General features: G+C 36.5%; 2 protein-coding genes across 14 annotated transcripts in view; one reads left to right on the top strand and one right to left on the bottom strand.

The window, feature by feature from the left end:
* KIF20B (kinesin family member 20B) overlaps positions 1-18,744 on the bottom strand; it is a 67,250-nt gene extending 48,506 nt beyond the window's left edge. For 5 of the 9 annotated variants that reach the window (XM_059398105.1, XM_059398112.1, XM_059398111.1 and 2 more), the window contains exons 1-13: positions 18,650-18,737; positions 14,866-15,013; positions 9,445-9,531; positions 9,224-9,340; positions 8,481-8,619; positions 7,737-7,921; positions 5,633-5,660; positions 4,925-5,152; positions 3,820-3,931; positions 2,824-2,895; positions 2,379-2,525; positions 1,529-1,691; positions 605-892 (exon numbers count right to left, since the gene is read on the bottom strand). In XM_059398105.1, coding sequence (XP_059254088.1) covers positions 605-892; positions 1,529-1,691; positions 2,379-2,525; positions 2,824-2,895; positions 3,820-3,931; positions 4,925-5,152; positions 5,633-5,660; positions 7,737-7,921; positions 8,481-8,619; positions 9,224-9,340; positions 9,445-9,531; positions 14,866-15,012 — 1,713 coding nt within the window. In that variant the 5' untranslated portion in view covers position 15,013; positions 18,650-18,737. Of the gene's footprint in view, positions 1-604; positions 893-1,528; positions 1,692-2,378; positions 2,526-2,823; positions 2,896-3,819; positions 3,932-4,924; positions 5,153-5,632; positions 5,661-7,736; positions 7,922-8,480; positions 8,620-9,223; positions 9,341-9,444; positions 9,532-14,865; positions 15,014-17,487; positions 17,644-18,577 lie in introns of all 9 variants that reach the window. The other 4 variants (XM_059398107.1, XM_059398106.1, XM_059398110.1 and 1 more) reach the window with 4 other exon arrangements.
* A 105-nt stretch (positions 18,745-18,849) lies between these two features.
* The window catches only part of PANK1 (pantothenate kinase 1), a 108,532-nt gene continuing 101,684 nt past the window's right edge, over positions 18,850-25,697 (top strand). For 2 of the 5 annotated variants that reach the window (XM_059398100.1, XM_059398099.1), the window contains exons 1-2: positions 18,850-19,060; positions 25,213-25,345. The gene's annotated coding sequence lies outside the window, so the exon portion shown is untranslated. Of the gene's footprint in view, positions 19,061-19,366; positions 19,438-19,530; positions 19,665-25,212; positions 25,346-25,697 lie in introns of all 5 variants that reach the window. The other 3 variants (XM_059398101.1, XM_059398102.1, XM_059398103.1) reach the window with 3 other exon arrangements.

Here is a 25,697-nt window from a genome sequence, read left to right as displayed (position 1 = left end):
CATTTTCAAATGGTACAGGCAAAAAATGTGTATTCACAAACATATAAAGAATTGAACATGGTATAATGTTAACTAAAAATCCAATGAGTTTTCACTGTACTAGTCTTTCTGTGGGTTTAAAATTTTTCAAATTATAGGAGCACCTGGCTGGCTCACTTGGTACAGTTTGCAACTCTTGATCATGGAGTTGTGAGTTCAAGTCCCATGTTGAAAAGATTACTTAAAAATAAAATCTTTAGGGGCGCCTGGGTGGCTCAGTGGGTTAAGCCTCTGCCTTCAGCTCAGGTCATGATCTCAGGGTCCTGGGATGGAGTCCCGCATCAGGCTCTCTGCTCAGCGGGGAGCCTGCTTCCCCCTCTCTCTCTGCCTGCCTCTCTACCTACTTGTGATCTCTCTCTCTCTCTGTCAAATAAATAAATAAAATTTAAAATAAATAAATAAAATCTTTAAAAAATTATTTTCTTTCAAAATATAAAGCTGAGATATATAAAAAATTTAGCACATTGTTGAAAAAAATTAGAAGACAGGGAGATTTAAGTATTATTAAAACTAACTTCACAATAATAATAAGCCAAGCTTAGAAATACAAGTTCTTAATACATACTCTCTTCTCCTCGTAGCTAATGAAAGCCTTATCTTCCTCCAGTGTTTTATCTAGATCTTCATCAGTAAGATCAGTTTCCATACTTTGGTTTTCTTCACCTTTTTCTAAATCCTCAATTATATCTTCATCTTCCACCACATCTTCTAGACCACTTTCCCATGAAATTGTGGATCTTTTTACATTTAATATTTTATTAACTGAATTATTAATGTCTAATAATACATCTTGAGACTTGACAGGTCCAAATGATTTCTCTTGTGAAGAATTTAAAGTGTCTGGAACACAAACCTGTTAAAATATCCAATGTGACTTTTAAAACAGAAAAGGAAAAACTGTCGACGAAAAAATAATTTCATAAATTTAAGTCAAATGACAATTCTAGCATTTAAAAAAGACCTATGCAAACAAACATACAGAAGGGCTCCTAGCAGAAGGGCTTCCTGATTAGACAGTGAATTAGATGGGTGGTGGAGCAGTCAATCCATTACAAGAATACTCATAATTTGGGGGTGCCTGGGTGGCTCCCTTGGCTTAGCATCCAACTCTCAAGTTTCAGCTCAGGTCATGATCTTAGGGTTGTGGGATCGAGCCCCATGTTGGGCTCGACATTCAGCTCAGAGTCAGTTTGGGTTTCTCTCTCCCTGTCTCTCTGCTCCTCTCCCTCCCATGCTTTCTTTCGCTCTCCCCCGCACTGTCATTTTCTAAAATAAATAAATAAATCTTTAAGAAAAAATAATAACACAAGGGATAACTTTCAATCTTGTCACATATCCTCTTACTTGGTCAAACATTTACATTTTTAATCTTCAATTATTTCCTAGGTTTACAGTTTTAAGTGCAAAATGTATTAGCCATGCTGAGAAAAAATGGTTCACATTCTAATAAGAGACTTAATAAATTCTGCAGAAATTTGAATATATTTACTTTTTGTGCAATGGCTGAGAATTTCAACACATTGAGCGTTTCATCATAGGCAAAATAACATTGGCTGATGTTGACAATCATGCATATTTTCCCTTTACCATTAAAAAAACTTTGAAAATAGTGGGTCAGTTTGCTTTCCCGGAAAGGCACGTGCTGTTGAAACCTATGGAAAAATTTTTCAAAAAACTCTAAGTTAAAACAAATCTCATGAAGTAAGAATGCTAATAAATTTTACAAAGAAATAATTGATCTGGCTATCACGGACTTCTAGGTTAGTGACTAGCATATAAAACAGAAAAGTCATTTTGTTTATTCCTACTATTGTCTTTAAATACTGCTGATAATAATACCAACAATAACAATACCTCACAAGACAAAATGTTAAGAAAATCAAATTGAAGTGGGTTGTGTTTTCTAATGTTAAGAAATTTTACAATATATGCCATGAAACACCTTTACTAAAAATGATAAAGGTTAATTACAACTCATTCAGCTTAAAATGCTAATTAATGCAGAAATCTATTACATCTAGAAGAACAAAATGATTAGTAAGAATAAAGTGGTTATAGATGCTAAGCCAGGATCATGAGAGGCTTATTATCTCTAGTGTCTATTGACATATACTTGCGATGGAAAATATTATGTTTACTTGATGAGCCAATGGCATCGACTGACATTGTTTTTTCATTTCAGTTTTTTTAATCCAAGAACTCTAAGTATTTCTTTCATATTTCATGTATAGCCATTACAAAAAAGCAGGTTAAAAACAAAAAAGAACTTTCTAAAATAAGACTTGAAAATTTAAATATTATTAATACTTAATATACCCATTGCACTTCCAGCAACTTACTTTGACTTTTCACTGTTTTTCAAAACATTTATACATTTTCCCAGAGTTAATAAAGAAGTGTTGATATTCCCAGTCTCTCTTAACCTTTCCCCTTCATTCTGTGTCTTCATGCTTCTTTCTGAACCAGCAAGATCACATAAACACAATCTGAATTAACAAAAAAAAAAAAACTATAAAAAGTTCTTCAAAACAAAACAATTCAAAATAATTACAATTTTTTTTTTTTTTAAGTGAGAGATAGAGAGAGAGCCTTAGTGGGGGTTGAGGAGGAGAGGGAGAGAGAGAATCTTGAGCAGGCTCCACGCTTAGTGAAGAGTCTAATACTGGACTCAATCTCACAATCCTAAAATCATGATTTGAGCTGAAATCAAGAGTCAGGCACTTAACCAAGTGAGCCACCCAGGCGCCCCCAAAATAATTACAACTTAAAGAATGCTCAACTTACTCACTGACTCGTATTACACGAGGCATTTCAGAATCTTCAATCTGTAATATTCTAATGGTGAATATGCTATGACTATAAGAAATATAGAAAAATCAAATGTTATCTTTCATTTTTAATTTCTATATTCTAAACAGACAACATATGCATCTAAATCAACGTTTATATCCTAATACTAGCCATACCTCCAGCACTGTACTTTCCAACTAGTTGCCAGATATTTCAATCCAGTGTTCCACTGTCACCTACATACCTAATTCCCTAAAACCAAATATCTTATCTTTCATTAAGCCCCAAATTCTCTGAACCCTCTCCTTCTCTTAACATTCGAACTTCTATTAGTGAAATCATTTATAATAAAATCTCAATATACTTGCAAAGATTATGCTATCAGTTAAAATGGTATATATACTAATTTTCTTTTAGTATACACTTAAAGTAAAGCATACATTAGGCCCAAATACAGGCTTATCTGGATCATACACTATCTTCAAGCCATACTGAGTATGGGGGACAGGGCTCTTTCCCCCTTAAGAGACAGCCTGTTTTAAATATTTCACTGCTCCTGTACCCCTGGGGATAAAAATATATGTTTATAAAAAATAAAAAATTTAAAAAATAAATAAATAAATAAATAAATAATTCGCTGCTTAAACTTATTTCCTTTTGTCTCTCAAGCCTCCATCCCTTCCTTCAAAAACATCATTCCTTAACCCCTTGAGATGCATACTGTAAGCAACTCTTAAAATATTGAGCTTAGATATTCACATAAAGAATAAAAATACCTAAGAGACTTTATGCAAATTAGTACATTTTGTTAGAACAATAAATAGTCCTGATAATCTTTTGTGTTCATTGCTCTTAATAAAATATTTTTTATGCCCATGAATTCATTTAACATATCAGAGAACCTACTGCCCACTTTAATCTTAGTTGTATTTATAATAGCACAGATTATACTGGGTACTTCAAGTTCACACAGCAGGGCTTCCTCTTTACCTTCTACTAGAAGCATTGTTCAGTTTGGTGAAGGCAACACTCTGGTGCTTTATTCCTAGTTTTAAGAGTCTATACGCTTCTTTGGAATCAGACACTTGAATCCACTGTAGATCTTTGAAAAGTAAAGAGGACACTTACCACTTTATAAAAACAGCATTTGTTATACAATGTAATCTCTTTAGAGATTTGTAACCTCTTTTCCCAAAGACATATAATGAAATCTTTTAATAACAACACCTAGGTGGAATCCACTCACACATTCTATATTCCACTAGAAGAGATACACATGAGGAGGATACTATACTATTTTCCAATATTTAAGTTATACAAACACAGATGTTTTTCAACAGTAGTCCAAAGGGAAAATTGAAAATAGAAGAAACTCCTTAGAATTAAACACCCAGAAAAAAAAAAAAGATGAAAACAAAGCATATTATAGATTAAACCTACAAAATTACCTAGATGTGAAACACTGCAGATTGCAATTCATTAGTCAATCATGAAGTCAAATTTAGAGTCATAAACAACATTTTATAAAAATGAAACAGAATACAGAAAAATATCAAAGAGTATTCCTTGTACTAAGGGTAAGTATAATTAATGAAACTTCTCAGTTGTAAATACATATGCATATATATACACATGCAAACTAGATAATGTTAATTATCTAGTATCTAGTTTATCTAGTTAATTACTAGATAATTATCTAGTTATCTAGTTAATTACTAGATAATGTTAATATATGTATGTACTTTCTACTTTGAGTAGTGATTTTATAAAGTTGGAAAAACACCACTGTGGAAGAGCAGATACATTTCCATAGCTTCACAGCTGCTACATAGCTGCAGATTAATGTGAATACCAACACACACAGCTTTTCCCACCTCCTAAAATCTACCAATGAAACTCAAGCAAAACAGTATCAACCCTGACCCCTTTACACTCAGGTTTAATTAACATACCAAAACATACCTCCCAAAGCACAAACTTCTCTTACTATGTTGATGTTAATGATTAATATAAAAATTTTCTATCTCCAGCTTGCTGTAACAAAGTCTAGAAAGAAACTTCAGAGCAGTAAAATAAAAAGCATTAATTACTATACCTTTTATAAAAGAATAGCCCTTTACATCTTGCGAAAGGCGTAGCATCTTTCTCTTTTGGAACTTAGATAATACGGGAACTAACAAATCATAAATACATTCATTGTAAATCTCAAAGAAAGAAACCCACACAGAAAATTTTATATTATTATCCATATTCAAGCTAGCTTGTTCACAGTCTTTCATGGATTCTTCAAACTCTGGGATATTCAAAGAGTTGGTTAAACTTCCTACAAAAAATAAAAAAGGATAAACACAAAATTTAAAAACAGGCTAAAACTGACACAAGACAGATCAAGAACCTGAAAAACTAAATAACCTTAAATCTTTCAGCAAGATTAAATACTTTTTGGACCAAAACAGAGGTTTTAAAAAAACTCTGTATGAATTAAAGCTTGGCTCCTTTTTATCTTTCTTTTCTTTTTGAAAGAATTCCAATGAATCAAATTGAAATCACCTGTAAAGGACAAAGAAAAAATAGTATCTCTCTTGAATTCTACATGAAAGTTACAAGTGAAAGGGATTCCTTCTGATATTAAATCCAAATAAAACTTTACAGTGACTGATATTTCATATAGTATGTACCATTTTCTTATAATTATTGTTATTAAAAAAAATTAAGTCACTAGGAGTGATTCAAAAATTAAAAGCTATTCAAATGTATTTCATATAATAAACATTTGAAAAGTAAGTGAGAAAGGAAACCTTACCATCGTAACTATCATTCTGCATCACAACCTAAAAAGGAACAATTTTTTTTAAGTTAAAAACCATTTTTAGTTAAGGTTAAATAACCAGTACATTGATTGTCTATCTGAATAAGTCACCATACAAATCACAACCTTTCATCTACTCCATTTCAATGACCACTATTAATTCTTTCCCCCAGTTAAATAACAGAGTCTCAAAATAAGAAATCTGGGAGGAGCGTCTGGGTGGCTCTAGGTTAAAGCCCCTGCCTTCCGCCGAGGTCATGATCCCAGGGTCCTGGGATCAAGCCCCACATCAGGCTCTCTGCTCAGCGGGGAACCTGCTTCCTCCTCTCTCTCTCTTTCTGCCTGCCTCTCTGCCTACTTATGATCTCTGTCAAATAAATAAATAAATAAAATATTTTTAAAAAAAAGAAATCTGGGAAACCACAAAAGAGTATTAAAAAGACTATCAGGGGCGCCTGGGTGGCTTAGCTGGTTAAGCAGCTGCCTTCAGCTCAGGTCATGATCCCAAGGTCCTGGGATGGAGGACCCTGCTTAGGCTCCCTGCTTAGCAGACAGCTTGCTTCTCTCTCTCTCCCTCTGCCTGCTGCTCTGCTTACTTGTGCTCTCTATCTCTCTGTCAAGTAAATAAATAAAATCTTCAAAAAAAAAAAAAAGAATATCATCACATATGATCCCTGCCACTCACAATTACTAGTAATATTTCAACATATTCCTTTCTATTCTATTCTCCACACTTATTACACTGACAGCTTTTACTTTTACTATGTTTAAAAAATTATTTATAAACAAGTAATGGTGGCTGTGTAATTGAAAAGATGTGAAATACATTAATTATTCCCCTACTACTAAGCATTTAGATCATCTACAAAGTTATGTCAGTAAAATAATACTAAGATATATAACTTTATCATTTTTTTCTTCTGTACTCTAATTAGTTCCTTAGGACATATCCCTAAATGTGAATTAGTGGATGAAAAGTTATGAAAAATTTTTAAGTTCTCACTCACAGTATTGCCAAACCATTTTCTAAAAACACATTTTACAAACAATATATGAAAGCGTGATTTCATTTTTCTAAAATTTTAATAACTTCATAGACTATGTTTTAACTGGATAACTTGTGAGGGAAGTTTTTTTCATGATTAATGACTTCCATCTCCTCTAAGAATTTTCCTCGCTATTCCCTACAATTTCCATAATTTTTATTTATACTCACTATTTTACTTTCAGAGATCTTAATCATGGGCTCTAAATTCTGAACTCACTGAGCAAAAAATATTTTATTACCTTGAATCCCTGATTTCTAAATGTCTTAAAAAAAAAAAAGAACCCCATCAATATTATGCAACTATCTATAAAAACTGTTATTAGTTTTAACAATCTTGAATAGGATAAATGTCTGAAAATGGAACATTAAATCCATAAGAAACAGGAATAAACAAATATTCCTTTACAAAAAACTTTCTGTGTGGAGCGCCTGAGTGGCTCAGTGGGTAAAAGCCTCTGCCTTTGGCTCAGGTCATGATCCCAGGATCCTGGGACGGAGCCCCACGTCAGGCTCTCTGCTCTGCAGAGCCTGCTTCCTCCTCTCTCTGCCTGCCTCTCTGCCTACTTGTGATCTCTGTCTGTCAAATAAATAAATAAAATCTTTAAAGAAAAAAAAACCTTTCTGTGAAAAACTGATTGAGGAAAGAAAGAAAAGAGGCCAATATAACCTAACAGATAAGAAATTTATAATTTCTTATAATAAATTATAATTTATTTAATGTTATAAGAAATTCTCACTTTTTATTTATCACAGTCCCTTGATTAGACTTTGTATGTACAAATTACTTCTACAATTAAAAAATTTTTAATCATTACATATAGTAGTCCCTACAACCAAAAAAAAATTTCAGAACCATTTACATGTGTACTGTTTAAACATTTCTGTTATTTGTATAATATAAAGCAAAACAAGTTTATACTTTTCTCAAAAAGAAAAGACAATGATCACCACCACCACCACCATCACAAAATATTCTAATATAAGCTGAAACAAAGAGCTTATAGAAGATCATAATGTATATATTTTTCACATACTAGACTACTCCCATACCTCTTTAATTTGCCGAAGCAATGCACTTTTGCTAGCAACCTCTTCTTTCTCTTGATGTGGTGATAACCGTAAATATTCTCTAGATCTATGTGGTTTAAGGTTCATCTTTGTGTACAGCCTTTCCTGAAGACTATCAAATAATACATTCAAAGTTCGTGGCAAAATACCAATATTTTCTTCTGTGCCTGTGAGAAAGAGTTTTTGTTTTATACTTTCTTAGAGTATTAGGAAAGTGGAAAACATTCCTGCATTACCAAGGTTCCTTTTATACCACCAATAGGCAAGAGTAAACAGCTATGACAAAAGCAAGAGAAGCTGAAGGATTACTCAGTTTTCCATCACTTTGCTCTTCATTGTATAATGGGACATTTTATCAACTATTCTACTGGTGCAAAATCTGAAAATTTCCATTCAGATCAGCCATAACATTTGCAATCACCCATAATCACAAAGTATAAAAGTAAACAAAATGCTTCCTTGGTTATCCATGCTTAATTCACTATGTCACATAAATCCTTTTTCTGAATTTTTATCATCTCCTTCTCTATCATCTGGGTAAAGCAATTTCACAAACGAATTAAATCAATCTGAATCAAAACCCATCAGCAATACACATTCAAAATGCTATTAGTATTAAAAATGGAGTAAATGTACTAGGTGATGGAAACATAACTACATGCAAGTATTATGAGAATGAGGGTATATTAGTGCTTTAATCCTTTCCAGCAAAAATAATAAGTTTACCTTGAAATGTATATGTTTTTCCTGAATTGGTTAGCCCGTAAGTAAAAATCAGCCGACTCTGTCCTTTCAAGAGGTCTTTTACTGGCTGCATAATGCAACCCTGGAAGAATTCCTTCTGTGTAGTTTCTGGACCAAAAACCTAATAAGCATTTTTTAAAACAAGCCTTTTTAGAAAATTCAAGTAAATTTTTACACTCAGTTCTACCCCCATAACTCAGGTTTTAAATTTTTATTTTTAAAGCTTATTTATTTAAGTAATCTCTACAGCTAACATTGGGCTCAAACTCATGACCCTGATACCAAGAGTTGTGGGCTCCCCTAACTGAGCTCGCCAGGCACCCCTCATGCTTCAAAAACTTAAAAGATCTCTTTTACAAGATTCATATACTTAGGATAGGTGCCATATCCCCAACTCTCACAAATACACATGATATTTTAACTACGTCAGAAAGTTTTCAGGATAGAAATCTGACCTAGTCAATCAAGTTTTCATCTAAATTTTGAAAAGAACATTTCTTAAAACAAAAAAAGGTTTAAAAACTATAATCTATTCACTTCCAATTATATATTTATAAACCTGAAATTTGAGTCCTACTCTTAAGAGAAAAATACCAGTGCCTAATACCTAAGTTCCATAAGCAGATGATGTGTATAGTTCATTATATACAATTATGTGGCTATTTAGCCTAAGTCAAATCGCTTCGACTTAAAAGAAAAATCTCCAGTTTCACATAAGTACTTACCTTGGAAAAACTGAATTTCTGTGCCATCTGTCCAGAGCTTTTCTCACTTAACCGACCAAGGATGCTTTGAGGATCTTTCAGCAGAATGGTCTGTGAGTCCAGCATATACACACAGCCCTAGAACACATAAATAAACATAAATAATCCCACAATAAATAAATAAAAAAAATGGCATTTTGTCCATTTAATGAAAGTAAAACCCAATTAAAGTCACCACAAACCTCAGACTCATGCTCTTTTTCTGACTGTGTAAACGGTCTTATTCGAAGACAAACCTGGAGATAATCTTTGGATTCCAAACTATTTGCCTTAAAAAAGAAGAACAAAATAACTGTATTTTAAAAATGCAAAATATGGCTTTTCAGAAATCACCTTTCTTTAAGTGGCTATTACTATAACTAACTGAGACTACAGAGAACCCCTAAGCAAACTGTGATTCTTCTGTTTGTAATCACTTTATATGTCTAAAAAGAAGCAAATCTACTTTTAAAAAAACACTGCAAAAGACTGTTTCCTCTACTTTCTCTATTTATACTTGAAGCTTACAATATGTCTCTTTTCCATAAAATCCTTGCCTTTATAACTAAATAAAAATAGGGCTCTAAGTCACTAAAACACAGTACTCTAAAATACATTACATGCAACAGAATAGTCTATTAACCGAAATGTTCAATTCCATCTAAAATTTTTTTGCTATACATCATTCTCTTTCCTCCTTCCTTTGGGAAAGAAATAAGTTTAGTTCACGTCTTAAAATAATTCTAAAGAAATGTGGTTTTGGTTTTTTTTTTTAGTAAAAAGGAAAGAACTACTTAAATACACCTTACTTTAAAAAAAAAAAAAAAGCACCCAGAAACTAGAAAATCTGAACAGTTCTATATCTATTAAAGAAATTCAACTTATATTCAAATAAACAAAATAATCCCACAAAAAAACTCCAGTCCCTGGTTTGAGAGAATTTATTAGTCAATTCTCTCAAACATTTTAGGATATAATCATACCAATCATAGAGAAGCCTTTAAGAAAATAAAAAAAAACACTTTTCAACTAACTTTGAGTATGACATAACCCCGGTACCACAATATGACAAAGATATCACCAGAAGAAATTACAGAACAATATCCCTAATTAAGATAAATGGAAAAATTCCCTAATAAAGTAATAGCCAATATATAAAATAAGATAATACATCCTGACCAAAAACTGTTTTATCTCAGGAATGCAAGGTCAATTTAGCATTGAAAAATCAATTTAGGTAAATAACCACACTAAAAGAATAAAGCAATGTACATCTCTAAGGGTGTCTGGGTGGCTCAGTTGGTTAAGCAACTGCCTTCAGCTCAGGGAATGATCCCAGAGTCCTGGGATGGAGCCCCAGGTAGAATTCCCTGATCAGCGGGGAGTCTACTTGTCCCTCTCCCTCAGCCTCAAACCTGCTCGTGCTTTCTCTCTCTCTCTCTCTAATAAATTAAAAAAAAAAAAAAAAAAAGCATTTGAATGATGACATGAAATTGACATAAGTATTCAACATCCATTCATAATAATTCTCAGCAAAGTGGAAGAGACAAAGGATATCCTTCACCTGACAAAGGACATTTACAAAAACCTACAGCTAACATCACATTTAATGGTGAAAGACTGAATCTAAGATGAATAGCAAGATAAGTAACAATATGAGGATTTCTGCTCTCACCATTTTTATCCAGCTCTGTACAAGAGGATCCAGTAAATGTAATTAGGAAAGAAAAGAAAGGAAATGGAAAAGGAAAGAAGGGCATCCCAAAAAGAAAGGAAGGGCATCCAGATTGGGAAGAAATAAAATTGTCTTCATTCACTGACAACATTAATATCTATATGCAAAAATCAAATAAAATCTACCAAAATGTTACCTGAACTATTAAAGGAGTTTAGCGATGTAACAGGACATAAGATCAATATGCAAAATCAATTATTCTTTTATATACTGGGGAAAAAGTCAGAAATTGATTTTAAAAAGCAATACCATTTGGAATTGCATCAAAAATCATGAAATACTTAAGGGATAAATCTGACAAAAGATGTGAAAGGGCTATTCCTTGGAAACTACAAAAACAATGTTCAGATAAATAAAGGAGACCAAAAGAAATTGAGATACACCTTGCTCATCGTTTTGGTAAACTCAATATTGTTAAGATGTCAATTCTTCCAAGACTGATCTATAGATTGAATACAACAGCAATCAAAATCCCAAGAAGCTTTTGTTGTGGCAACTGACAAGCTCATTTTAAAATTCACATAGAGGGGCACCTGGGTGGCACAGTGGGTTAAGCCTCTGCCGTCGGCTCAGGTCATGATCTCAGGATCCTGGGATGGAGCCCCGTATCCAGCTCTCTGCTCAGCATGAAGTCGGCTTCTCCCTGCCACCCTCCCCCGCCCCGCCCCCCGCCCCCCCGCTTGTGATCTCTGTCAAATAAATAAATAAAATCTTAAAAAAAAAAGAGAGAGAGAAAGAAAGAAATGCAAAGTACCTAGAATAGTCAAAACAACTATGAAAAAAATTTGGTGGGCTAACAGAACAACACTACCTGATTTCAATACTACAATGATCAAAACAGTGGGGTACTGGCAGAAAGACAGACAAATAAATGAAACAATATTCAGAAATAAACCCCTACACAGGACATCTGATTGATGATAAAGGTGGAAAAGAAATGGAGTACAGAAAGCACAGCTTTTCCAACAAATCAGGCTAGAACAACTGGATACCTATACATTTAAAAAAAATAAAAAGAATCTGAATACACAGTTCACATTGTATATAAAAATTAATTTAAAATGGATCATATCCTAAATGTAAAATTAAAACTGTAAAACTTCTAAAAAGAACACACAGAAGAAAATCTTTGTGGACTTGAGTTCGGCAAAAATTTTTCTTTTTTTTTTTTTTGTAAAGATTTTTTCTACTTATTTGACAGAGAGAGAACACATGGGGGAGTGGCATGCAGAGGGAGACAGGGAGGGAGAAGCAGGCTTCCCTGCTGAGGAAGAAGCCCAACATGGGACTCAATCCCAGGACCCTGAAATCATGACGCTGAAGGCAGACGCTTAACCAACTGAGCCACCCAGGTGCCCCAGGCAAAGATTTCTTAAATATGACACCAAAAGGACCATCCATAATAGAAAAAATATTGATTAAATTAAAACTTCTGTTCTTCAAAAAAACACTAGTAAAGGATAACAGGCAAGCCATAAACTGGGAAAAAATATTTATAAAGTATATACCAAACAAACCAATGCATCTGAAAAATATAAACGATACTTAAAATTAAATAATAATATAAAAACAAACAACCCAATTTTTTTAAATGGGCAAAGATTTAAATTTAATTTAAAAAAACACTAATGAAAAATAATCACATGAAAATGTTCAATATCTTTAGTTATTAAGTTAAATGTAAATACCAAAGTGATACCATTACATCTATTAGAATAGCTAAAAATAAAGACTGCCCAGAAAAGCCAATATAAAATTGAAGGAGTAGATCAAAGTTGAAGGACTGACAGTGTACAACTTCAAGACATACTATAAAGCTACAGTACTCAAGACAGCAAATGAACTGGCAAAAGAACAGAATCCATCAATGGAACAGAACATAGAGCCCAGAAATAGATGCCCATGAATACAGTCTACTCATCTTTAACAAAGAAGCAAAGGCAATACAATGGAGCAAAAACAAGTCTTTTCAACAAGTGGTGCTGCAACAACCAAACATCCACATGCAATAAACTTAATCTAGGAAAATTAATCTTATACCCTTCACAAAAATGAATTCAAAATGGATACAACCCTAAATATTAAAACTATTAAAGTCCTAGAAAACCCAGATATGGATTTTGGCTATGACTTTTTAGATTCGACACAAAAGGCATTCTTAGCTTGTGAGCAATACAAAAACAGTCCATTGCTTATAGCCCCTGTGTTAAGTGAAAGAAGGCAGACATAAAAGACTACATGATGCATGATTCCACATAAATACCAAGAGGCACGTATTCCTTCCTCCCTTTTTACCTTCTTTCTTGATTTTTTTTTAAAGATTTATTTATTTATTTATTTATTTTAGAGAGAGAAAAAGAGAATGCAAGAGGTGGGGAGGGGCAGAAAGAGGCAGAGAGCGAACCTCAAGTGGGCTCCCCACTGAGTGCAGAGCCCAGACATAAGGCTTTATCCCATGACCCTGAGATTGTGACTTGAGCTGAAGTTAAGAATTGGATGTTCAAACAACTGAGACACCCAGGCACCCCTCTTTCTTGATGTATGATTAAATGAGCTCAAGTAAAAAACCCTGGCATATGATGGATATTTAATAAGTATTATTTTTTTAATTTATGCTCCCCTTCCCCTTCCATCATTCTTTAAAATAGTCCATCTCTCTAAGGCATCAAAATTAACAATAGAAAATATAACAAAGAGGATATAAATAGATTGAAAAGTAAATGTGTAAGAAATAAACTCTAGGGGCAGCTGGATGGCTCACTCAGTGAAATGGCTGACTCTTGTGATTTTGGTTCAGGTCAGGATCTCAGGGTCCTAGAATGGAGCCTGCATCAGGATGCAGGTTCAGTGGGGGAGTCTATAGCTCACCCTGCTGGAGCTCTCTCTCTCCTCCTTTCTCCCTATATCTCTTAAATAACAAATAAATAAATCTTTTTTTTAAAAAAAGGAATAACGTCTACAAAGACACACAACAGTGGTAGTAGATAGGGTGGTAGAAAGAAGGACTTTTACTTTTTAAAGTTATTTTAATTTATTTTATTTAAATATTTTAATAATTTTAATTTAACTAAGGCCTGCAATTCCTAGGGGCATAGTGGAATATTTTACATTTTTGAGGGAATCACAGGCATAGTTCAACATACTTGACATATGTTGAACACCACGAATGATTAGCTTCAAGTAGCTCACAGTTTCAGTGTTAGATCATAGTATTTCTTTTGTTGTCGTTTCTCAGTGAAGCTAGATTTTCAGTGGTTGCTGTGATTAAAAAAAATAAAATAAAAAGTACTACCCCAAAACAAAGAAGAACAGAAAATAAAGTTGGCAATGCCTAATCTGATTCCAAATCTTGAAAAGTTATGAAGTGGCCAGAAGGTATTATCTCCTTTTTTTTTTAAAACATTTTATTTATTTATTTGACAGAGAGAGAGAGTGAGAGCAGGAACACAGGCACGGGGAGTAGGAGAGGGAGAAGCAGGCTTCCCGAAGAATAGGAAGTCTGATGCAGGGCTTAATCCCAGGACCCTGCAACCATGACCTAAGCCAAAGGTGGATACTTAACCAACTGAGCCACCCAGGTGCCCTCAAAAGGTTATTACCTTTACATTAAATAACTGTGGTAATTATTAAAGAAAGTAATCTTTTTAATTTACAATAATTTTTTCAAATGGCTCTTGGTTAAGTATAGTAGTTATATATTAAGTAGTTTGGACCTACTACTTAGAAGAACTGATATATTTAGAATGCCACGAAAAAATTACTGAGATAGAAAGTTGCCTCAAACCCACAAAGTCTAGAAAGCTCTGGTCATACCTGTCAGCAAGTATGTGTGTGCCACACACATTTCCACTCAATCACGATAATCAACATAAAATTTTCTTGTACTTACCTCAGTGCTTGAAGCAACTAAGGAAAATTCATGAGAGAGATTAAGCTTAATGCCATCAAAATTTATTTCCGAAGGCCTTGCAACTGGGTCAGCACTAACAACATAAGATGGTCTAGGCACTCCATCTTGATTTAAATTAGATTCCATTCTGCAAAAATAATAGTAACTTCAGATAATCTTAATAAATTAGCATCTAAGCCACCCATCGTTTAAGAATTGAGTCCAGTCCACTACTAACCCCCATATAACTAGATTTCCAAAGAAGGAAAACATTAGACTGCCTCATCTGTAACATGATGACCCAGGGAAAAGACAATGATCAAAGTATTTACAGATTCTGAATCAAATAATGGCCACAGCCTACCACTACTACTCATATGACCCAACCTATAGATAGATTCATCAAAAGAGATTTCATGAGCAATGGTAGCCCGTTACGTAAGACAGTATAAAACATTCAATCTCTGCCTGAAATCCTCTCAGAAATCAAATAAAAGTAATTTATAATCTTGTGTTATTTTAGTTATTTAATGTCTTCTGAGAATGTTACCTACAAACTCTGTAACATTTTAGCATTTAAGAGCTAAACTCAGTTATCTGTTGAACTCTTTCTACTGAATTCTTCCAAATAATGCAAGTGAAAACTAATGTATGACACTGTGTAAGGCTTAAAAATTAAGGTGAATATGGAATAATGCATCAAAATGTTACAACTAAAGTAAACCTTAACTAAAAAAATTTTAACATTCTAATAGTTATTGACAATCTACTAGATGAATAATACCAGGAAGAAAGAGAGCTCCCTGCTGTTCTTTGACAATACGATGAAATATCAGAATGGTACTCCCAAACGAGGGTTCCTGGCTCAGGAAGACATTAATGGGCAGCCATATGTGTTATATAAAAAAGCCAAAGATGGACCCTGTATATTGCCCCTATGTTGCTTACTTCTTCACAGGCCAAAAATATTAATTCAAAAACCCATTAGGTACCAGACTCAAATTTTTATGCATCAATTTGCTTTTAATATAGCTCAAATTATTTTTTTTAAGAAGTCATTTAGAGTCTAACTAGTTTGCACATCCCAGAAACTGCACCCATCTGCTAGTCACAAACAAATTCAGGACCAAAAGACCGAAACCACTAATGCCTTTTGGAGTTCTCTGACCCCGGGACTCCCCACTGTGCTGCAGAGAAAAATCACTTAAGACCATAAGCCCCCAATTCTAATTCTTCCTCTCCTTCCCCTCCCAAACCCCTAGTTCCCTTGCCTTTTTACTCTTCTAGTGGTCCTTCACTCTACTTTCTGGAAGGTCTCATGCTGTGGGGGACTTCCCTTGCATGCAATCCTGTCAAAGTGCTACCCCAGTAAACCTCCTTGTGTGTGATACCACCATACCATGGTCATAGCTTTCTCCTTGATCAGCCCTGAAACCCACAAACTCAATACAACAGGGTTTTGTTTTTGTTTTTCCTAAATCTCCAAAAGACAAAGGAAATTATTTACTGTGCACAAAGCCCAGCAAACTATAAGATCAACCAAACATACACTTAAACAAGTTTAGTACCTTGGCTGCTTTTGTCTTTATTGTATTAAATCAGTGACATAATAAAAATGGGATAATTACTTAAATGTAGTTTAAGAGAATATCTCAAACATGCAATGTATGAAAAGGGGTATGTGATAGAGTAAAAATAACCACTGATCTACAACATAGAGGAAAAGTTTGCAAAAACATTAAAGCAATGGCTTGACATCACATAAATCAAATTTTATGGAAATGCCCATGAATTTGGAAGATAAATTTCACTTTGTCTTCAATTAATTTCTGGTTTAAAAAACAGGTAAATCTTTTATTAAATTATTGAATTAAAAAGAATAACTAGGGGTGCCTGGGTGACTCAGTGGGTTAAGCCTCTGCCTTTGGCTCAGGTCATGATCCCAGGGTTCTGGGATCAGGCCACACATGGGGCTCTCTGCTCAACAGGGAGCCTGCTTCCCCCTCTCTCTGCTTGCCTCTCTGCCTACTTTTGATCTCTGTCAAATAAATAAAATCTTTAAAAAAAATAAATAACTATATCTCTTTTAAAAAGTAAGGTTATAGGGACGCCTGGGTGGCTCAGTTGGTTAAGCAGCTGCCTTCAGCTCAGGTCATGATCCCAGCGTCCTGGGATCGAGTCCCACATCGGGCTCCTTGCTCAGCAGGGAGCCTGCTTCTCCCTCTGCCTCTGCCTGCCATTCTGTCTGCCTGTGCTCGCTCCCTCTCTCTCTCTGATAAATAAATAAAATCTTTAATAAAAAAAAAAAAAAAAGTAAGGTTATAGTATTTGTACTTGTTCATAGGTTTAATTTCAATAAACTGCCTCTTAACATTTATAAAATTGTTGAGACGGACTGTCGCATCTTGTATGTTTGGTTAACTTCTACTTGCATGTGAGACGTTAACTTCTCCCTAACTAGACTACAGATCTCTTGACAACAAGAACTTTCTTTGTCTTATACTACTCTGTATCCCCTACAACTCATTCAGAGATGCATGAGTGATAAAAACTCCCTGTCTGATTACTTAAATAGTAATAATAAAATCCTCTAAACCAAAGAAATATAAAAATTGGTACTACTCTTTCAGTGGTAATTGTTTTTAGCTGCAGCAGTCTTCAAGACTTCATTTCTCATTTCAGAAGGCTGTTCCCATGACTGAAAAACTGCATCTTTTATCTCTTTTATCTTCTCTCCAGTGAGAGTCCATGGTTGAACACTGGTGAAAGATAACAAATCTGCTACTGAATGAGGTTTCTGAATGTCATCCACAAAATGTAGTCTCAAATATCTATCATCTAATTGATGAATCCTTTATATGATTTTTCAAACTGAAGTCTTGGGTCTTGGACATCTAAATATAAATATATATATATATATATATATATATATATAGCTATCGCTGCTTCTGAATAAACATGCTACTTGGTTTTAAAACCAACAAAAGCAAACCTGGATCTGGTCACTTTAAGCAAGGATTGCTTAAGGTAGGAACCTGTGTCAACTAATCATTCAGCAAAGAATATTAGAGGGTGTGTCAGGCAGGAATCACTGAAGCAGGTAGTGGAATGACATGGAGGGAAACATTCTAAAGAGGGGGATGAGAGCAGTCATTGAATTCGCCACACACACTCCCTTCCATTTGGTACTGCAAAGCCTAAGAGGGCAAGCCCCAGGGACCTGCGGCAGCCTGGAAATTAACGCACAGATGGCCGCGACAGGGCTCCCCGCAAAAAGAGGTCATAGCACCTGCCAAGCAAACTGCTCACCTCGGGGATTCAGAAAACTAGGCTTGGCAATGGAGACCTGCGCCTCAACAGCAGCAGCAAAGCAATAGTAAAAACGTTAATGACTGCAAACACCTGGTGCCTAATATATACTAGCACTGTTTCTAACAACTTTCCATACTATATTATCTAAACAAGGACCGAAAAATTAAGTACTATTATTAGTAGCCCTTTTAACAGATGACCCAGAGAGATTAAATATGTTGCCTTGCCTCCCTCAGCGAATATGCGGTGGAGACAAGATTTAAGCTCCAACCCAAGTAGTATGGCTCAATCCTACGATGCGCAGGCGGCGCCCACGGTCCCCAGGAGCACCCATCGCCCTACAACCCAGTTCCTGAGAGTATCCTCACGGGCATCGCGATCCCCGTCGGAAGGCACTCACACCGCCAGCGCGTTTCCCAGCTTCAGGCCTGGTATATGCGCAATCACCCCACCTCCTTCCTCGCACCCTCACCTGGACGCACAGCTTCACCTGCAAAAACTGTCTGGGCCGCCCAACCTGCGCGCAGCACCGCGGTGTTTTCGTTTTCAAATTCAAACAATGGCGGCGAAGTTAGCGCACGGAACGCTGGGAGTGGGCGGAGCTTCCGGAACGACGCCCGGGAGCGCAGAGGCTCGCGCGGTGGGTTTCCCACCCGCTCCCGGAAGAAGCTTTCAAATCTGGGGCGGATCTCAGAACGCGGGCAGTCACTGGGCGGAGGGGCTGGTGGGCCGCGGGCGAGAGGAGGGCTGGGGCTCGGCGCCGAGTCAGGTGTGCAGCGCGGGCTGGGGCACTGCGTGGTTACTGCGGCGGGTACCACCTCTGTTGGCATGGACGCCAGTCTCGGATACCGTCCTGGAGATGAGACGTAGCAAAGGCCTGGAGGTGAGGCCGCTACCACGGCACTTGGTCCCGAGACTCCCCCAGGGACGGGCGGAGGAACGGAGAGTTAGCCTCTGCCCTGACGCGTCCCCGCAGGCGGGAGCAGGCTTCGCCTCGCGAGAGTCGCTTAGAACTAGGGCAGTCCGCACCCAGAGGGAGACTCCTCCCGCTGCCTGACCCCCTGCCATCCCCAGTGACCCTCCTGGACGGACGAATTAAGTTTCTCCCAGAATAGACTTTTATAGGCATTTTCTTCTCTCTTTTTTTTTTTTCTTTTTTAATCTTTCTTGCCATTCCGAAAATATAAAGCACCTACCGCGGCCAGGCGCTGTGCTGTGACAGTCTAAATCCCATGCGTAGGCAAGGTCTTTGCTCAAAACGTAAGTGCCAGTGCAGCCTTATCTGCTTCTTTTAAAGTGATCCTCTTCTTTTGTGTGTTGCTATAATATTCACGACAAGCATTTATTATTTAGGCCGCCTCTCCCTGCTGTGCTTGATTTTAAAGAAAAATAACTGCTAAAGTTAATTGAAATTTTACCTTGTGGCAGTCTTGGTATTAAGCATATAAAATGGATCGTCTTACTAATCCTGAGAACAGCCCTTGGAGGTAGGTACTATTATTATCTCCATTTTATTGATTCCGAGGAAACTGAGTTCATATGGTTAAGTAATTTGCTAAAAAACCTATGGCTATTAAGGGAGGAGTTGGGAATTTAAGTCAGCGGAATGATTTCATAGACCCACCCTCTTACATAGGGACTTATTTTTTACTATTTTGCTTGATTAGGAGCAGTTTTAGAATACCTACTTTGATGAACTTCAGGTCTTCCTTACCTTATCATTCTATGTATCTCCCTCCACTTAACTCTTCTCTAACTAACTCCCCACTGTCTCCTCATTCAGTTCATCTTCTTTCCCCACAAGATAATCATTTAAAGTGAGCCATTTTGGAGTAGAGGAGAGGATGCAAGGCCAAGAGTTAAAATGAACAGAGAAGGGGCACCTGGGTGGCTCAGTGGGTTAAAGCCTCTGCCTTTGGCTCAGGTCATGATCCCAGGGTCCTGGGATCCCGCCCCCCATCGGGCGCTCTGCTTCGGGGGGAGCCTGCTTCCCTTCATCTCTCTCCGGCTGTCTCTCTGCCTACTTGTGAACTCTGTCAAATAAATAAAATTAAAAAAAAAAAAAAAAAAAGAACAGAGAAAGTCAATGTAAAGGGGAAGACACGAGGAAAGATAAAATAAAAGCTATTTCCTCCTCTCCCGTCTGGCTCGAAAGTCTTTGGTGAACTCAGTGTCAAAGTCTCCTTTGCTCTTTCAGGCAGGTCTACCCCTAAATCTGTTGTTTCTTGTCATACCTCACAACATCTTTATTGCTTTTATTTTAAGATTTATTTATTTATTTAAGAGAGAGAGAGAGAGAGCGCGCGTGCAAGTGCACAAGGGGAGGCGGGAAGCAGAGGGAGAGGGAGAAGCAGACTCCCCTGCTGAGCAGGGAGCCCAACCCATGACCCGGAAATCATTACCAGAGCCAGAGTAGAAGGGAGATGCTATACAGCTAAGCTACCCAGACACCCCTGCCTTTTATTTCTTTTACCAGCCGTTACTGAGTCCTGTCTCCTGAACCCTCCAGGGGTTCTGTTTATTTATTATTATTTGACAAATACTTATTGAAAACCTGCTTGCTATGTGCGAAACGCTAGGCTGGAAGGTAGGGAAACAGTGGAGGAGAGTGAGCAAAATAGACACTAACCCTCAAGGAGCTTACTTTCTAATGGGAGAAACAATCAAGTTTAAAAATACAAATAATTGAGAAATCACAACTGTACTGAGTGGTTTCAGGGAAAATATTCTAAGAGCTGTAAGACTGTCACGGGGAATCTGAGAAAATAATGTTTGATCTGCATCTCCACAGCTCATTAGGAAATTAACCAGGTTTTAAAAAGAGAGAAAGGAGTAAGCATTCCAGGCATAGGAAAAATAATACCAGATACAGGGGAAGAAAAAAAAAAATCCAATGGATTCTCTTATTTTTATCTTGCTCCCAGAAGCAGCCACACAGTTAAATGCTTGAGCCTTGCCACCCTCATTTGGCTTCTGGGTCAGCAAAAAGTCACTTTGTCCTTGTATACTCCCAACCTTACTAACCACCTGTCTTAATCTCCTTTTCTGTCTCTTCTATCTAACCTCTAAATAATGGGCATCCTCAGAGTTTGGTCCTGAACCCACCTTTTTCTCTCCTCTATAGTCGTCCTTTTGGCAACCTTACCAACTCCCATGGTTTTAAGTATCTTTATCCTTACTGGTGACTTCCAAATTCCTCGTTCTTTCCAGACGTCTCCTCTGAACGCCAAACAGATGCAAATATCTGAGTACCCACTTAACATCTCTACTATATTCAATATGGGATGGTGATTTTTCACTCCAAACCCCAACTTCTCTCCTCCCCAATCTCCATCTCAGTGAATAACACCACTATGTCCCTGCCAGTTACTCAAGACAAATAAAAGAATCATCCTTGGGTCCTCCTTTTCCCTCAGCAATTTCACTCAGTTCATAAACAAATGTATCTGTTGTGCTTTTGTGCTACAAGTAAAAATAAACACCTATTTCCTTTTCATTGCCCAGACCACCATAGCCTCCCAACTTGTCTTCCTGCTTAAGATCCTGCTCTCCTCCACAACATTCTTCATAGAGCAACCAAACTAATTTCAAGATGTAATGATCAAGTCACTCCCTGTCTTAAAGCTCTTCAGTGATTTCAGAAAAAATTCATATTTATGTTTTTAAGGGAAGAAAACATACCAAAGAACCTAAAAAATACACTAAATTTTGTGTAAGAAAGAAGAAAGTGTACATACATACATACTACACACGTTGGACCTGTTTTTTAAGAAATAAATTCAAAAACTAAATCAGAAAATTCGCTGAATGAAAATAGTTCCCTGTGGGGGGTAGGAATGTTTTGCAGGGACTAGTGATGGCAGTGTGGCTTCTCTGAATAACCTATATAAATATATGTATATATACGCTGTGTGTGTATGTATATACATATATATATACACACGTATGTATATACATACACACACGTATGTATATATATAATTTTTTTTTGCCTTTTCAAAACATTAAATCTAGGGGCGTCTGTGTGGCTCAGTGGGTTAAGCCTCTGCCTTCAGCTTCGGTCATGATCTCAGGGTCCTGGGATCAAGCCCCACATTGGGCTCTCTGCCCAGTGGGCAACCTGCTTCCCCCCTCTCTCTGCCTGCCTCTCTGCCTACTGTGATCTCTCTGTCAAATAAATAAATAAATAAATAAATAATCTTTTTTTTTTTTTAATCTTTTAAAAAGAAAAACATTAAATCTAAAGCCCTGGAAATAAAACCAAGCCCTAAAATTTAATACAAAGAAAGAAGTGAACATACTTGAGTATCAAATTGCCAGCATAACTATACAGAGAAAAAGCATTCAGTCAATTAATTGAGCACAGTACTCTATCAACTGGAATTAGGAGTTGTGGGATACAATGTACAGTGCAAAGAAATCAGTAACTTCACCTAGTAGGTCTGATGTTGAAAGGGGTATTGGTGTAGCAATTTTGAAACTACTATGCATGAGTTATAGGACAAAGCAAATGAAGAAATATATTTATGTTGCTTAGAACTGAGGTTCTCAACAGTAGGAGAAGAAGATAACAAATACAGAATGATAGAGGCTAAGGAAGAATCCCACAGTGCTGGATTTGAATTGGTAGTAGTAAAATCAAGTTATGATTTTTTTTTATCTCAATTGGTCCATTAACAGGGCCTAGAGGCATAGAAACCCCAACTTCCCAGTGAGAAGAAGCACACCTAGCATCAAGCCACCCACACAGTTGCTAAATACCATTCATCACTAAAAGGAATCAGTGTTCCTTGGAGAGAAGGCTAATTCACACCTGGAGCAAAGAAATTGCAAAATGAGCCTAGAACATTCTTCTCAGAAACCAAAGAAGTCCTTAGAGATTAACAGGGACATTTCAAAGGATATTGGACCTGGATTAACAGAGCTGCTGTTGACCACACTTGTAACAATTTGAGCATTGAAAAGAATAATGATGGTGAGAAAGCAAAACAGATTTAATTTTTTTTAAGCTGTCCCCATGAAAGGGAGAAATGAAATAAAAATGAAAAATTCTTTACACAGGAATGCCAGTTCATGAATACAAATGAAACAATAAATAGAAAATCCCCATTTTGTACTTTCCAATATAAAAATTAATATGGGTAGGGATGCCTGGGTGGTTCAGGTGTTTAAGCATCAGTCTTCAGCTCAGGTCATGATCCCTGGGTCCTGGGATTGAGTCCTGCTGCTACCCATGCGTGTGTGCTCTCTCTCTCTCTCTCTCTCTCTCTCTCTCTCTCCCTCCCTCTGGCAAATAAATAAAATCTTATCAATACATGCTGAAACAGTGGCTGAAATGAAATGAAATGCTAAACTCATTGGCTGAAAGGTTGTTGGGTAACAGGACTTTAACACTATCTCAAAAGAGCGTCCTAGAGATGATTTCACAATCATAAAGGGAAAGGGTAATATTACAACATAGAGATTTATTTATTAGATATACCTTAGCCAAATGAGGAAACAGCATCACCAACAATGGAGCAATTTATCACCTGATGATATCTGTGCCAGAAATGTTTAACCTAAATCTAACTATGAGGAAACAAAACAAAACAAAAACAATATAGAACACTGTAAAAGACAACAGGCCTAGGTTCTTCAAAAAAATGTCAAAAGAAATAGTGTCAGGGTCAAGGGAAAAAAAGAAAAACTAGGTGGAGGATTGCATTAGTCAGGAGACAAATATTACAAACAGAATTCATAAATCTTGGTCCATAATTGTTTTATTTTTTTTAAGAAGTAACTACAGAAAAACATTTTGTGGACAGTTGGAGAAATTTAAATATGGACTATAAGATAATACTGGACCAATATTAAATATTTTGGCATGTGATAATTTGTGACTATGTAGAAGATTGTTTGGGGAAGATAACTTGCCTCACTATTCAGCAACTTACCTTCAAAAGATTTGGCCGAAAAATGAAACAAAAACAAAAGAGAAGTGAGAGGGAACAAAAGAATAGAACAGGGAAAATAGGAACAAAAAAGCAAATGTGGTAAAAAGGTTAAATAACTGGTGAATCTAGGTGGATCATCGTCTCTACATGAAACAATGTATATTGTGCTACACTTCTAATTTTAAAAACAACTTTTGAGATTTTCTAAAGTCAAAAGGAAAAAAAATTTCTAATTCTTTACCATGATCTATCAGGCCTTGTAGGATTACCCACTGGCCAACTTGACTTCCCTCTTCCCTTTATGCAATGACAGTGTCTGCTCTGGGTACTTGACCAGATTCTCTCTTGCATATATGAACTTTGCATTGGTTGTTCCCTCCTCCCCATTCGTCATGTGGCTCACTGTTCTTTCCCCTTTAGATCTCTCTATAATAGTAACTTCTTTTTTTTTTTTTAGGATTTTATTTATTTATTTATTTGACAAAGAGAGATCACAAGTAGTCACAGCAGCAGACAGAGAGAGAGGGGGAAACAGGCTCCCCACTGAGCAGAGAGCCTGATGTGGGGCTCAATCCCAGGACCCTGGGATCATGATCTGAGCCAAAGGCAGAGGCTCAACCCACTGAGCCACCCAGGCGCCCCTATAATAGTAACTTCTAAGAGAAGACTTCCTGCCTACCTTATTCCCATAGGCCCCCTTTTTTTAAATTTGTGAGCTCAATTCTACTTTCATACTTCTATACCACCAGCAGTTATTATATTCATCTGATTTTTGTTGTGTTTGTTGTTCGCCCACCTCCTCAAATATAAGTTCTATGAGTACAAGAACTGTGTTTCTCCTGGTCACTGTGACTATATAAATCCATGGTGATCAAATAAATACTTGTTGAACAATGAATGAAGGCAGATGTGTCTGGGGTGAAGACTGTGGGGAGGGATGGCCCGAACCAAGTTTGCAGGGACAGGCCAAGACTGGATCCTACAAGACTCAGTCAACTAAGCACTGATTTACGTCCTTAATCTGAGGACAATGAGAAACCAGTGGACTTTTTTAAGCATGAGCACAATACAATCTAATTTTCCTCTGTGTTTTGAAAAGGTTAATCTCCTGGAGCAGAGAATGAAGGCAGCCAAAGAAGAGTTGCTGAACCGGTTAGGAGACTACAGCAGCCATCCCAGCAAGAGATGATAACGTGGATTCGCAGATACAGAAAAGTGGACAGGTTTCAGAGGTACTTTTTCCCTATATTTTCCATCTCAGCACCAGCCACTGGGTTTTCCCTTAGAAACAGAGCCAACTTGACAGAGATGCTTCAAATATCATCCCCATTCCAAATAATTCCATCTGTCCCCTTGAAGTGAACATTAGCATAAGATGAAGAAATTGTTAAATTACATTAAGCTGATTTCCTTCTCTCCTCACAGCCTCTAACTGGTACTCTACCAGTCACAGCTAACTTGCCATGTGCCAGAGACTAAGCACTTTATACTCACTTAATCTCAATGGTAAACCCTGTGAGGTGTTTTTTTGTTATTATCCCCCTTGAACAGAAAAGAAAAGTGAGGGGGCGCCTGGGTGGCTCA

The sequence above is a fragment of the Mustela nigripes genome, chromosome 4 (genome assembly GCF_022355385.1).
Source record: "Mustela nigripes isolate SB6536 chromosome 4, MUSNIG.SB6536, whole genome shotgun sequence".
In the NCBI taxonomy this organism is placed as follows: Eukaryota; Metazoa; Chordata; class Mammalia; order Carnivora; family Mustelidae; genus Mustela; species Mustela nigripes.
The sequence above is the reverse complement of the archived record's forward strand: the minus strand, read 5'-3'. Positions and strand labels throughout refer to the sequence as shown.